Source organism: Aspergillus mulundensis (assembly GCF_003369625.1).
Source record: "Aspergillus mulundensis strain DSM 5745 chromosome Unknown scaffold_0, whole genome shotgun sequence".
Classification (NCBI taxonomy): domain Eukaryota; kingdom Fungi; phylum Ascomycota; class Eurotiomycetes; order Eurotiales; family Aspergillaceae; genus Aspergillus; species Aspergillus mulundensis.
This window is the reverse complement of record NW_020797888.1, coordinates 2481047-2493515: the sequence shown is the minus strand read 5'-3', so window position 1 is coordinate 2493515 and position 12469 is coordinate 2481047. Positions and strand designations below refer to the sequence as shown.

Genomic DNA, 12469 nt, shown 5'->3' with positions numbered 1-12469 from the left:
AATAAACTACTAATATTATTAAAAAATTATTAAACTGCCACCTAATTACTACTAGTTACTTATAGCTTTAAAAAGGGGTATAAAATTTTTTATTTTATAAGGTTTTAAGATTATACCCAAGGCTATAAGTAAAGTAATTACCTTTTTTATTTTTTTATAGGGTTTTAAGGTTTAATAAATTATAGCTAAAACACCGCCGGCTTGGTATTAAAACTTATTTTAAATTATAATTTAGAATAAAAAACTATGTTTATGTTAAAGTTAAAGTATTAAAAAAAAGAAAAATCTTTTATTTTTTTTAAAAAAAAAAAAAATAATAACTAACTACGCGGCAAAGGCCGTAATAAAAAACTATTATTTAGTATTAAAAGCAGAAGCAGGGGCCTTTTTAAGTATTTTTTTTTTATACCTAGTATTTTTTAGAAAAAAAGGCATAACAAGCTTATTTTTTAATAAAAAAATATTTATAAACTAATAGCTATTTTAGCTATTATTAAAATAGGCTGGGGGCTGTTTAACAGCAAGCTAAAAAAATTAAATAAGCTTTTAAATAATTAAAACTAAAACTTTTATTACGCGGATCTTAGGGCTTATTTTTTTTTATAAGCCTTTATTATTAGTTTAACTTAGTAAGTAAATATATTTTAGTAATAAAGGTATTTATTATGGTTACCAGGGTTTATTTATTATAAAAAAGTAATATTTTTTTTTATATAAAATGGCAGGGGGAGGCAAGTGCCCTTATTATAAATATAGTAAAAATAGTTACACCCGGGGGCTGGATAAATATAGTTATTTAAGTTATTAATTAACCTATTATTTTCACGTGCCTAAATATACTTTATATACTATAAGTAAACTTATTTTTTATTAGCTAATACTTATACTAGAGCTATTTTACCAGTAAACTAATTAAAAATAAGATATACTTATAAAAAAGAAAAGGCCAGAGGCTAAAAAAAAAAAGCTTAAGGGGGTGGTAATATAAAACCTACAGCAAGGGCATTAATAAGGGCAAAGGCTAATATAGCACCAGGCAAAGCAAGAGAAAACAAGCTAAAAAACACGGGGGCTATAATTAAATAATAAAATAGCTATTATAAGGTTAAAAATTAGTATATTTAATAAAGCGCTAGCGGAGCGCCACTAGGCAGCAGTTATTAAAGTAAAAAAAACTTACTAAATTATTATTTATAACCTTGCTATATATTTTAAAGGCGCCTATTAAATATAAGTTATACTAGTTATCGCCGCCTAAGAACTAATTAAAATTAAAGTCTTTAAAACTAATAGGAAACTAGCGTAAAAAAAAAATTAGGGATGCCAAGGGCTTTTAAAGTTAGTAAAAATATTATATTAAAGGGGTTTTATAACTATACCGTAGTAGGAATATAAAAAATAAAAATAAAAATATTTTAAATTATTATAGTTATAGCTAGGCGCTTTTTTTTTACTTACTAGGAAGCCAGGGCAGCACTTAAAAGGGCTTTTTTTTTAGTTATAATAAAAAAAAGGCAACTTTTTATTTAGTAAAAAGTTTAATAAGTTTAAAAGTTTATAAAACTATAAACTATACTATAATTTATGCTTTTATACCAGGTATTATTAAAGCGCCGCCTTTCCCCTTTTAGTTATAAATAAATATTATATTTTATTTAAAGCACTATAAATAATAAAAATAGGATATTAAATTTAATATATTAAATAATATTTTAATAAAGTTAAAAATAGTAATAATAAAGCTATATTTAGTATTAATATTAATAATAATAATGGTGTTTTATTATTATCTTTTTTTAGTTTAGTAGCGGGTCGCGGACGACCCTTTAATTAAAAAAAAAAAAATTATTAGGGCTAATATTTTTTTATTTAATATTATTAAAGCTAATTTATTATTAGTCTAAAGTTAATATCTTAGGTAACCTAAGCTTTAGCCTTAGGCTGCCAAGGCTTAGTATACCTTATTATTATATTAGGTTATATAACTTAACTAGGTTATTAGTATTTAGGGTCTTGGCTACTAGTTARGTAAGGCTAGGGTAGGCCTTAAGTATAAGCTAAAGTAAAAACCTGTGCGTAAAGTATTTAAATCTATATTTACTTTTTAGTTAGGAATAGCTTAAGTATAGCTTAAAGGTTTATAAAGGTGGCCTTAAGGCCAGCCTTCTTTAAAATTTCTAAGCAACTTTTTTAGTATTATTTAACAGGATTTAAAATACTCCATTCTTATTGGTTAGATTCCTTTGTTAATATCTTTATTATTAGTAGAGATCTTCGAGACTTGTCGGTCTTACAAAAATATAGCATGGATAGGGCCGGCCCCCTAAAATTTAATAAATTAATACTTTTTATAAATATACCTAGCTTATTACTTTTTTTATATATTAAAATAATAAAAATTATAATTTTATATAGTTATTACTTTTTTAATAATATATTTAAAAAATAAAACATGGATAGGTACCGCCCGTGACACCCCATGTTATAAATAAGCTTTTTAATACTATATTTTATATTTAATTAGCTTGCTTAAGCAGGTTTAACCCTTAGTAGCTATAACTTAACTAAATCCTATAGCTATCCCCCCATGCTATAATATATTAAAATATTTAAATTATACCCAGTATAATATTATATATTTTTTAGGAGTTTAATATTTTTTTATATAAAAATAATTATGCCCTTAAATTATTTAATTATAATTTTATTTAATAAAAAACCTTTTTAAGCCCCTAGTATACTAAAAAATTAATAAAACTTTTTATCTAGTATAAATATGTTTTTTACTATTATTAAAAATTTAAAAAAAAATCTTATTATACTTATAATAAATAAGCTTATAATTAATAATTTATAAACTGCTTTTAAAGCCCTTAAGCCCTTAAAACCTTTAAACCTTTAAAACCCTTAAACCCCTAAAACCCTTTAAACCCTTAAAAGCCTATATATAAATTTTAGCAGGGGCTTAAAAAATATTTTTTTTAAATACTTATTAAAAAACTATACTAGTTTTAAAATTTAATTACTAATATTATTAATAGGCCTTTTAGCTCTTGCTAAAAAAGGCCATTATTTTTTAAAACTTTTTTACTTAATATATTATTAAAAACTATAGCACTAAAACTAACCAAAAAATTTTTTTAAATAAAAAATAATATTATATTTTAATTACTTTACACGCTATTAACCGCGCGGGATAAAAATATTTTAATATATAATTAAGTTTAATATCCCCTTATATAAAAATAAATTATTATATAAATTAATCCCTTTTAGTATTATAAAAAACAAGCCATAGTATTAATAAAAACTAGCTTGCCTTTTAATAGTTTATTAATATTAAATTACTAAGGAAAACAATTTACTAGCTCTAACCGCGGCGCTGCGCGCCGCGGCCTTCGCTAGTAATATAAGTAAAAGACATCCAATCAACCCATGATTGGCGCTCCTTTTGCATGTGGTGCGCACGTGACACGCCAATCGAATCGAGCGCCCCGATCACTAGCACAAGGCTCTTTTGTGACAACCTCGAGCAATCACATATTAGACTAGAATGAGCAGGCTGCTTCTATCAGGGGCTCTCAGCCCACTGAGATCTGCTGGGTAAGGCGTTTTTCACTGTGCATCTTCAACATCGCTAATGGATGTTCAGTATACCCAAGCAGAACGGCCTTGTATGTGTCGAGTGAACTTTTCGCGGATCAGTGGCCACAAATCTGGCTCCTTGGGAGTTACATCTAACTGAGTATTATCCGCAGTGCTTTGTCTCCCGAAATATATGGATTTCTTTGGGATCCTCAGCGCCTCGTTCCTTGCGGGGCCGGGCTCCTCGTCCTCAACTGCTGCGGTGGAAGTCCTCGACCCAGCAGCTGGTATTTGAGGGAAAGGTTTCTCCTAATCAGGAATTGTCAGAGAACAGTACCTCCCCGAAGCAGGATGAGGAGGCTTCTCCGCTGAAACAGGAAGCGCCGGAGAAACAAGATCTTTCTCTCCCTGGTTTTGTCGAAGGTCCGGACAACAACAATACTTCGCCCTCAGCTTCTTCAGCTGAAAAGACTGTGTCTTTACCCATTGAAAAGGGGGACCAACCAGCCACTGCCACTTTGTGCGCCTCCTCACTCTCCTTCACAGAAGCTATATTGTTCCCTTTTTTACGCAATAACTAACTTCAAAATGTCAAGTCTGAAAATGTGGTTAAGGTAAGACTGCGTCCCTGATGCAACTCAAGACTACATCTAATTAAAGCTCTTGCAACATGAAGGGACAACTGCCAGTGTATTAAGTGTGTTCATCACCAAACTAAACAACGGATTGTAGACACCTTTGCCGTATGTTTATTCTTTCTTGTTCCTATCTGTACTCCTGGATCTGACAAATCTCTATTGATAATTCCAGATTCCTCAGGACATAGACGTCCAGGAAATTTCCAACACAGGCTCACGTGTTTTCGTCAAATGTAGGAAGTATTTCCCGTTCTTCTTATATGGAATTTGATCGTCTGTTAGGGTCTGATGGACATGCAAATTACTTTGAACATAGGTGGCTGGCTCTTAACACCTACAAGGGAGGCAGCAAAATCCCGAATTCTGCATCAATAAGTTTCCGGTAAATCCGGACGTGATAGAGACTATGATGTTACTTTACTGACATGCCTGTAGCCCATTCAAGATATGGGTGAGGGAGCATGATTACCCAACAATATCTTACTCCGACGTCATGCACAATGATAGAGGAGTCAAGAAATGGCTACAACTTATCGTAAGTAATCCCCTAAAACCTGATCAAGTCTACGCACTGACACCGACAAAGTATGATTGGGGCTTCTGTTTTGTAAAAGATACCCCGGTTAATCCTGAAGCTACCGAGGCCCTGTTGAAGCGGATAGCCCACATTAGGCATACCCATTATGGTAAATTCGAATGCTCTGATGATCGGCACACCTTGAAATTAACAGTGTTAGGCGGCTTTTGGGATTTCACAGCCGACTTATCCTTCGGGGATACTGCATATACCAATGAGGCTCTCGGTGCACACACAGACAATACATACTTCACTGACCCAGCACGACTCCAACTATTCCATCTGCTGTCCCATACAGACGGCGATGGAGGGGCTACCTTGCTTGTTGATGGCTTCCGCGCAGCAAAGAGGTTATATTACGAGGACAGGGAACACGGTCGAATCCTAAAAAATACACAACACCCGTTCCACGCGAGTGGGAATAAAGACTCCGTCATCCAACCCGTTGAACAACACCCCGTTTTCAAAGTCCAACCGCAGTTCGCCGGGCGTCTCTACCAGGTCCGCTGGAACAATTACGATCGAGCGGCAAAGTGGAATTGGTCACATCAGGATCAAGAGGCCTGGTACAGGGCCGCGAATCACTTTAACGAAATTATTCATCAAAGGGACATGGAAATACGGCTTCAGCTTGAACCGGGTACAGCGCTCAGTGAGTTTATTTGCATGCCATACTGAGCTCTGATCAAACGACTAATTGATGCTCCTAGTCTTTGACAACTGGAGGATGCTGCATGGTCGGTCTGCCTTCACTGGGAAACGAAGAATGTGCGGCGGCTATAGTAAGTATCCTTTCTTACGCACCCATGCCAAGATTCTTCTCACCCCCGCTGAAGACCTCAGCGGTTATTCTGGGCTTGAAGCATGGTCTAATCAGGTATTTGTGCAGTCTCGAATGATGACTTCCTTTCTCGATATCGCGTACTTAAGTTCGGTCGTTCAAAAGTCATGCGCCATATTGGGCGCACCGACCTCACTAAGAACAATCCCAGCGCCTATTTCTGAAAAAGAAACCTTGTGCTTGAGCAGGTCGTCGAGGCCATAGTTGTGGGTAATGCATTGAATCAGTTTGCGGTATAAACGGTTCCGGCCCGCAGTTGTCACCCAGAATAGCATACGTACAAGTGAGCTTGTTATATAGAATGTAAAATAGTTCATAGCAAAGCGACAGGACTGCTCCGAATCCACGTCTATCTTCATACATAGTGCTAACAAAGGTCCATATATTTGTAAGACGGTCACGTGAGACAGGCATGACAAGCTGACGTTGTTTGGCCGGAGCTCAGAGCACGCACTCACCCACCCCATTCAAACTCCCAACCTAATCACCAACTTATTCCTCTTTCTCTTTAATATCTCTCGATCGCCTCTGCACCTAGCTCGTCCGATAAATCTCACAACTCTCTCGATCTCCATCATGTCGACCTTGGAGGATCTCGACGACCTTGAGCGCGAGGAGAGAGACAAGAAGAAGGAGCAAGGCGATGACGGCGACGGCAAGCAACCTAGCGGCGATGGGGATGCCGAAATGAAGGATGCAGATGCGAAGAAGAAGGACGAGGATGAGGAGCTTCTAGATGAGGAGATTCTGAATTCAAGCACAGCGGACATTGTCAAGCGACGGCGGATGCTGGAGAATGAGCTTCGCATTATGCGAAGTGAATACCAGCGGTTGACGCACGAACAGAATACGATGAGAGAGAAGGTTAAGGATAATCAAGAGAAGATCGAAAACAACAGGTGAGACTCTTGGTATTCCCTGTCGGGCGTGGCGATTTTGAGTTCCTCTCGAAAGGAGCCGGGCGTCAGAATACATTCCTCCAGGCAGCCTCTTTTCTCTCTCATCTAACATTCTTCTTTTCTAGGCAATTGCCGTATCTCGTTGGAAATGTTGTCGAGCTGCTGGATCTGGACGTCGAAGCTGAAGCTGCTGAGGAGGGCGCCAACATCGACCTGGATGCTACTCGAGTAGGCAAGTCCGCTGTCATCAAAACATCGACTCGCCAAACCATCTACCTTCCCCTCATCGGCTTAGTCGACCATGAGAAACTCAAACCTGGCGATCTTATTGGTGTCAACAAGGACTCATACCTCATTCTCGATACCCTGCCAGCGGAATACGACAACCGAGTGAAAGCCATGGAAGTCGATGAGAAGCCCACAGAAAAGTACACAGATATTGGAGGCTTGGATAAGCAGATTGAAGAGATCGTTGAAGCTATTGTCTGGCCCATGAAGGAAGCTGAGAGGTTCAAGAAGCTTGGCATCAAGGCGCCAAAGGGTATGTATCCAACCTTAATGCACAGCATCCCAGCTAACCCTTACTCTCTCGTTAGGCGCTTTGATGTACGGACCCCCGGGTACGGGAAAGACTCTCCTTGCTCGAGCCTGCGCGGCGGAAACGAACGCAACCTTCTTAAAGCTCGCCGGTCCCCAACTTGTGCAAATGTTTATCGGTGATGGCGCGAAGCTTGTCCGGGACTGCTTCGCCCTTGCGAAAGAGAAAGCTCCCTCGATTATCTTCATCGACGAGCTGGATGCCGTCGGTACAAAGCGTTTCGATTCCGAGAAGTCTGGTGACCGTGAAGTCCAACGAACCATGCTTGAACTCCTCAACCAGCTTGACGGCTTCGCGTCAGATGACCGCATCAAGGTTCTCGCCGCCACCAACCGAGTCGACGTCCTCGACCCTGCCCTCCTTCGTTCCGGTCGTCTAGACCGCAAGATCGAATTCCCTCTCCCCAATGAAGAGGCCCGCGCCAACATCCTCCAGATCCACTCGCGCAAGATGACCGTCGAGGACTCAGTTAACTGGGCTGAATTGGCACGCAGCACGGACGAGTTTGGGGGTGCGCAGTTGAAGGCTGTCTGTGTGGAGGCTGGTATGATTGCGCTTCGAAAGGGGCACAGCAAGATCGGACACGAGAACTACGTTGACGCCATTGCGGAAGTACAGGCGAAGAAGAAGGATACGAACATGGGTATCTATGTGTAAAGCACTATGTGGTATACTTTTTTTTTGAGCCTAGACATGACTTAACCCTTGTTTCCGCTTGCTATGCGATATGTATCCGCTTACGTACATCTCATATAACAGCGCTACTACAACCTGATACCTATCGATTTACCTGAAGTGCACAGCAGCGTGGGAGGCTCGGTGATGTAGTGCAGTAGGCGGGTTTATTGCGGCGGCAGCAGAAACCCACCCCTAGATACAGCCAAACAAGCTGGTTCGCACTTTGATACTTTCGTTGGCGAAAGACACGCGCTTCTTCCTCTGCGGACTACTTCCTTCCCCTATGCAGGATAATATCGATAGCACATCAACCGCATCGCCGGCATAGCTGCATAGTTTACACATTCGCGCAGCAACAGATTCAAGAAGTGGTTGATAGAACCCGGATCAGGCCAGTTACCAGCTCGTGCTCTTTGAAACGAACTATTAAATCGAGTGGGCCAGCCAAGCAAAAAGACACCTTTTTGAAAAGCAATTAATTGATTTGATACACTAATTATATACATATAGAGCCGATCGTACAGATCTGTAGTGTGACCCTTTCGTGTTAAAAGATACCACATGCCGCGCCGGGCCGAGCCATTTGACGAAAAGCCGCTCCCCGTCCAGTTCTGCCAACGCGCCGCAATGAGAAGTTACATGGTGAATACGAGTCAAGCAAAAGAAACCGGTGGTCGGTGAGGCGGATTATAAGAGAATTAAAGTCAAAGTTGATATGTAATATTCTGAGATGATATAGAGGAAGGGTATCAAGGGTATATAAAGTGTCAAGACAAGGGCCTCCCCGGTGATAAAATCGAAAGTAATGAGTATATACGGCGACAGATCCAGTCTGAGCGGCAATGTTGAAAGATGTAAATCAGAGTGTGTCTGAGAAAATATGTGAGATCTGGCAGTAAAAATCGTTCGTTGACTCCATGACCCGTCCCTAAACGCCAAATATTGCGTGCACGAGTGCACATTGTGCGGTGCATACTGGGTGTAACTAGCAGGAGCCGCTGATAGCAGTAGACTCCTGAAGGAATGTCGAAGGCTGAGCCTAAAAAAGTCGCTTGATGTCGTAAAGCTCAGCTTTGACAGGGCGTTCCCGCTCCATATGGAACCACCAGTCACGTCCGCTCTTGTGGCTGTAATTCCAGGATCCTGTGCAAACATCCTTCTCCCAGGGAGGTGCGCTCATGGATGACATGCTCATAGGCGTGGGTGGTGTAGTGGGAGTGCTTGGGCTCGTGGGCATCGTACTGGTGATGCTAGCGATGCTACCCCAACCAAAGCGCGGCGTGGATGTGGAGGTAGATGTCGGGGATAGCGGCTCCTCAATGGTTGGACTTGAGACTCCCTTGCTGCCGCCAAAGCAATTTACACCAACACCGGCAGCGAAAGTCAGCGATTGATTCGCAGCCAGTATATGTTTCCAGGAAACAAGTCCCCCGTCGGTATCTTGTCCAGCAATATCAGGATGAAGCATGAAACGTGGAATGGATATATCCTTATCACTGGTCTTGGCCCCAGTTCTGCCCATGTAAGCTGGCATCCGAAAGTCAAAGACAGTAACGGGTCCTTCGTGGTCTTCTGGGATTGGGTTCGGTTGTGGTCGGTTCTGCAGTGAATCCCACATGCCCATCTCATCTACCTCCGGGTCGGCTTCGTCGTCAGAGGCTTCAAGCGCGTTATCGGGCACATATGAATCCGAGTAATCTGTGATTAGCACTTGCAATCCCGTCTCTGTGTCCTGAGCAGCCATATCGATGAAAGTCTGTGCCCGTATCCGCGCTGACGTTAAGTTATTGCCTCCTGGAAGAGCCATCGGTCGCGTTTGCACAGATCCGTGGGAACTCCGAGGGAGGCTGTACCGGTCCGGTTGTAACAATGCTTGCCCACGAGGAATTGGCTGACAGACAGCCTGCAAGGCGCCGGGCGGTTCTATATCGGAAGGTGCCCGTAAAGCATCGAGGCGAGGGAATCCTCCATAGAGGATGCTCTGTGCAAGATGAGAGTTGGGAGTCTCTGTGTGCTGGAGAGGTTTGGCAAACGGCGCGAAATCGAGTCTAGTAAGGGCGGTACTAGGATTGGGGCATGCAACATCCCAATGTAAGAACCTGAGGCTGGACGAGGCCAAAAGTGGCTGAAAAACTATGCCGTCTGAGTGCAGTGTGGGGCATTTGTTTGTCTGCACGATTTTGAATCGTTCTAGGTTCCGGAGGGATGCCAGAATTTTCGAGATCACAAGAAGGGATTCAATGCTGGGCTCAATCAGGACCAGCGATTTAAGAGTGGCAGACTCGGGCCGTGAAGTATACTGTGCTAGACCCGTATCAGTGACTCCGGGGAGGTTCTCCAATCGTAATGTATCGAGAGTTGGGAGGCACAGGAGTGCAGTGTCCGAAAAAGCATCTGCATCAAAGTTCGAAACGCACAGGTTGCGCAATGACGGCAAGAGATCAATCATACGAAGGAAGACGCTGGGTTCAAGGGCAGTTTCATTCAATCCGTAGACCATCAATGTCTCCAGATTTGTCCATGAAGCATGATAGTCCAGGAACTCAAACATCTGCAAGGGGCCAAGACTGCCAGGGCAGGAGGTGCTGCGTGGCGAGGCTTCAGATGTCTCTGTTGCCTCACAGAGAATCCATGTATGTTCCTTCAACTTCCGCCGCGTAGATAATGCATGCGTTAGACGATCAAACTCGTGGTTGAATGGGATTGTCAACCCTAGCAACCGTTCCAGGTTGGGGCACACCATCACGACTGAGGCGATGAGATCCCGGTATTCTTGCCATTGAGCCGTATGTTTACCAGTTGTGAATAACAGATCTATCTGGGGAACGCGGAGTTCGAGGACAAGATTGGCCAGCAATTTCCTCTCACGAAGCGTGCGTCTTAACAGTTTCAGTCTGCTTCCCCTCTTGAGTCGGTATTTCTTCAATTGTGCTGGAGAATCGTTGCCAATGATATCGATACGATTATAACTAAGAAGATGGTTAGAAAAGCCGACATACTCGCTCCGAGCACAACAACGAGGGACGCTAAAGGTCAAGCAACCACACTCACAGTCGACCTCGGACTGCCTTTTCCCACGGCCGACAAGTAAGGGAGAGAGCATGCAGATCGCGTTGAAAACATGTCATGCATCCTAATTGATTCGGCCCGGTATGCAGATATTGTAGGTGGTCGAAGATATTCTCATAAACTTCCTGCGGGACCCTCTTGAAGACAGATTCCAGGATCTTGTCCAAGGAGGCAGCGGAGTCGCATGTGCGATATGAACCCGACGAGGTAGGAGAGTACGAGGTAGGGGCAGTCGAAGCAGTATAATTTGTTTGAAAGGACGAAAGTGAAGAGGACCGAGAGGGGATTGATGGGACTGAGCTCCCATACACCGAATCCGAGTAGCTGTGATTCTGGGGTATAGTTGTATAAGGCATTGAAGCACTTTCTGGTCGATTGGCCACGATACTCATGTTTAATCCCGAATATACATTGAATTAAAAGTGTCGTTCAAGCGAGGGGGCAGATGATTGCGAGCAGCCTGGCAAGGGATATGAAAAAGAGTGTTGATGGAGGGGAAGGGGTAACAGCGACGTCTGGTGGTTGGAAGAGGTCCACTCCGAAACGAAGGGAATCGAAAATCCGAGCAATTGGGGGATACCGGTAGGAAGGGACGTTGGAAAGAGAGACAGTAGTTGAAGCAATAGCCGGGACCTGTTCACAAAGAGAAGGAAGGATCGCGGGCGAGGAAAGAAGGAGGAAAAGTCAAAATCGAGATAGATTAGAAAGCATAGCGATCAGAAGCAGCGGACTATTTTAGGAAATATATGCCCAGGAATAGGCCACGAACTGTTCGTGCAGAGAAAGGAGATTTAGACTTTGTGAGTTCGAGTAAGCCCGTCCCAGAGTCAAAGCTCAAGAGTCAAGAGTCCTCAAATCATGCTGATGAGACAATGGCAAAGATCTTGCCAGAGACTCCCAGATCGTCCTCAAAGTGTTCAACTTCTCATTATTGTCTCACACAGACAGAGATGTCGACTCCACCGAGTGTGAGAAGGGCACGGGTTACGGCGTAGGGAGGATGGGCAGCCCCCGAGGTTGATCGTCTCCAGTGCTCCACAGTAGGAACGGAGCGGAGTCTTGACCTGTTTAACTTCTTTCCAAATCCACCCCCATGCAGCATGCAGGAACTGAGACACTGTCAGCCTCGTGCTTGGAGCCTTAGTTTCGACTTTCGGTAATTGGCAAGACTGCAAGTCTGCAACAGTCTGCAAGTGACCGAGTCCCAGTCCAGATCGAAATCGGAAATACAGTATTCACACTATCTCGATCATTGATATCACGCGGTCTTGATGGATCATGAATCCCACGCGGGATTTTAGAGTGGATGGCATTGACTGCCGCTGGTCCGTGGTTTCATTCCTGCAAAAGGAGAGTCAAGAGCCATCAAAACTAAACCGTTAGCCTGGGAGCTAGTTATCCGGAGAAGGGGTTGGCAACATCCAAAAGCGGCAGGGATTAGAGCAGCGGTGCATATCTTCTGCACGGAGCATCAGGGCGATGAAGCTGACTGGCTGGGGTGGCCAGGGGTGGATGACGAGGCGAAAGAGTCAAGAGTGAGAGAAAGGGATGAGGATTATTGAACGAGGTTGGCGTGCCTGGAAG

At 42.4% G+C, this 12469-nt stretch overlaps 3 protein-coding genes across 3 annotated transcripts; 2 read left to right on the top strand and 1 right to left on the bottom strand.

Annotated features, from left to right (window-relative positions):
* Window positions 1-3640: 3640 nt before the first annotated feature.
* On the top strand, window positions 3641-5699 carry DSM5745_00601 (putative trimethyllysine dioxygenase TmlH; the record flags this gene model as incomplete). The annotated part of the gene is made up of 9 exons (XM_026742617.1): window positions 3641-3674; window positions 3759-3872; window positions 3913-4105; window positions 4182-4199; window positions 4540-4605; window positions 4659-4758; window positions 4810-5452; window positions 5511-5582; window positions 5644-5699. The coding sequence occupies 9 exons, from the start codon at window positions 3641-3643 to the stop codon at window positions 5697-5699; spliced, it is 1296 nt and encodes a 431-aa protein (XP_026608462.1).
* Window positions 5700-6217: 518 nt separating this feature from the next.
* On the top strand, window positions 6218-7795 carry DSM5745_00600 (proteasome regulatory particle base subunit RPT5; the record flags this gene model as incomplete). The annotated part of the gene is made up of 3 exons (XM_026742616.1): window positions 6218-6540; window positions 6666-7081; window positions 7137-7795. 3 exons carry the CDS (start codon window positions 6218-6220, stop codon window positions 7793-7795), a joined length of 1398 nt encoding a protein of 465 aa, XP_026608461.1.
* Window positions 7796-8855: 1060 nt separating this feature from the next.
* On the bottom strand, window positions 8856-10944 carry DSM5745_00599 (uncharacterized protein; the record flags this gene model as incomplete). The annotated part of the gene is made up of 2 exons (XM_026742615.1): window positions 8856-10785; window positions 10868-10944. The coding sequence occupies 2 exons, from the start codon at window positions 10942-10944 to the stop codon at window positions 8856-8858; spliced, it is 2007 nt and encodes a 668-aa protein (XP_026608460.1).
* Window positions 10945-12469: the final 1525 nt, after the last annotated feature.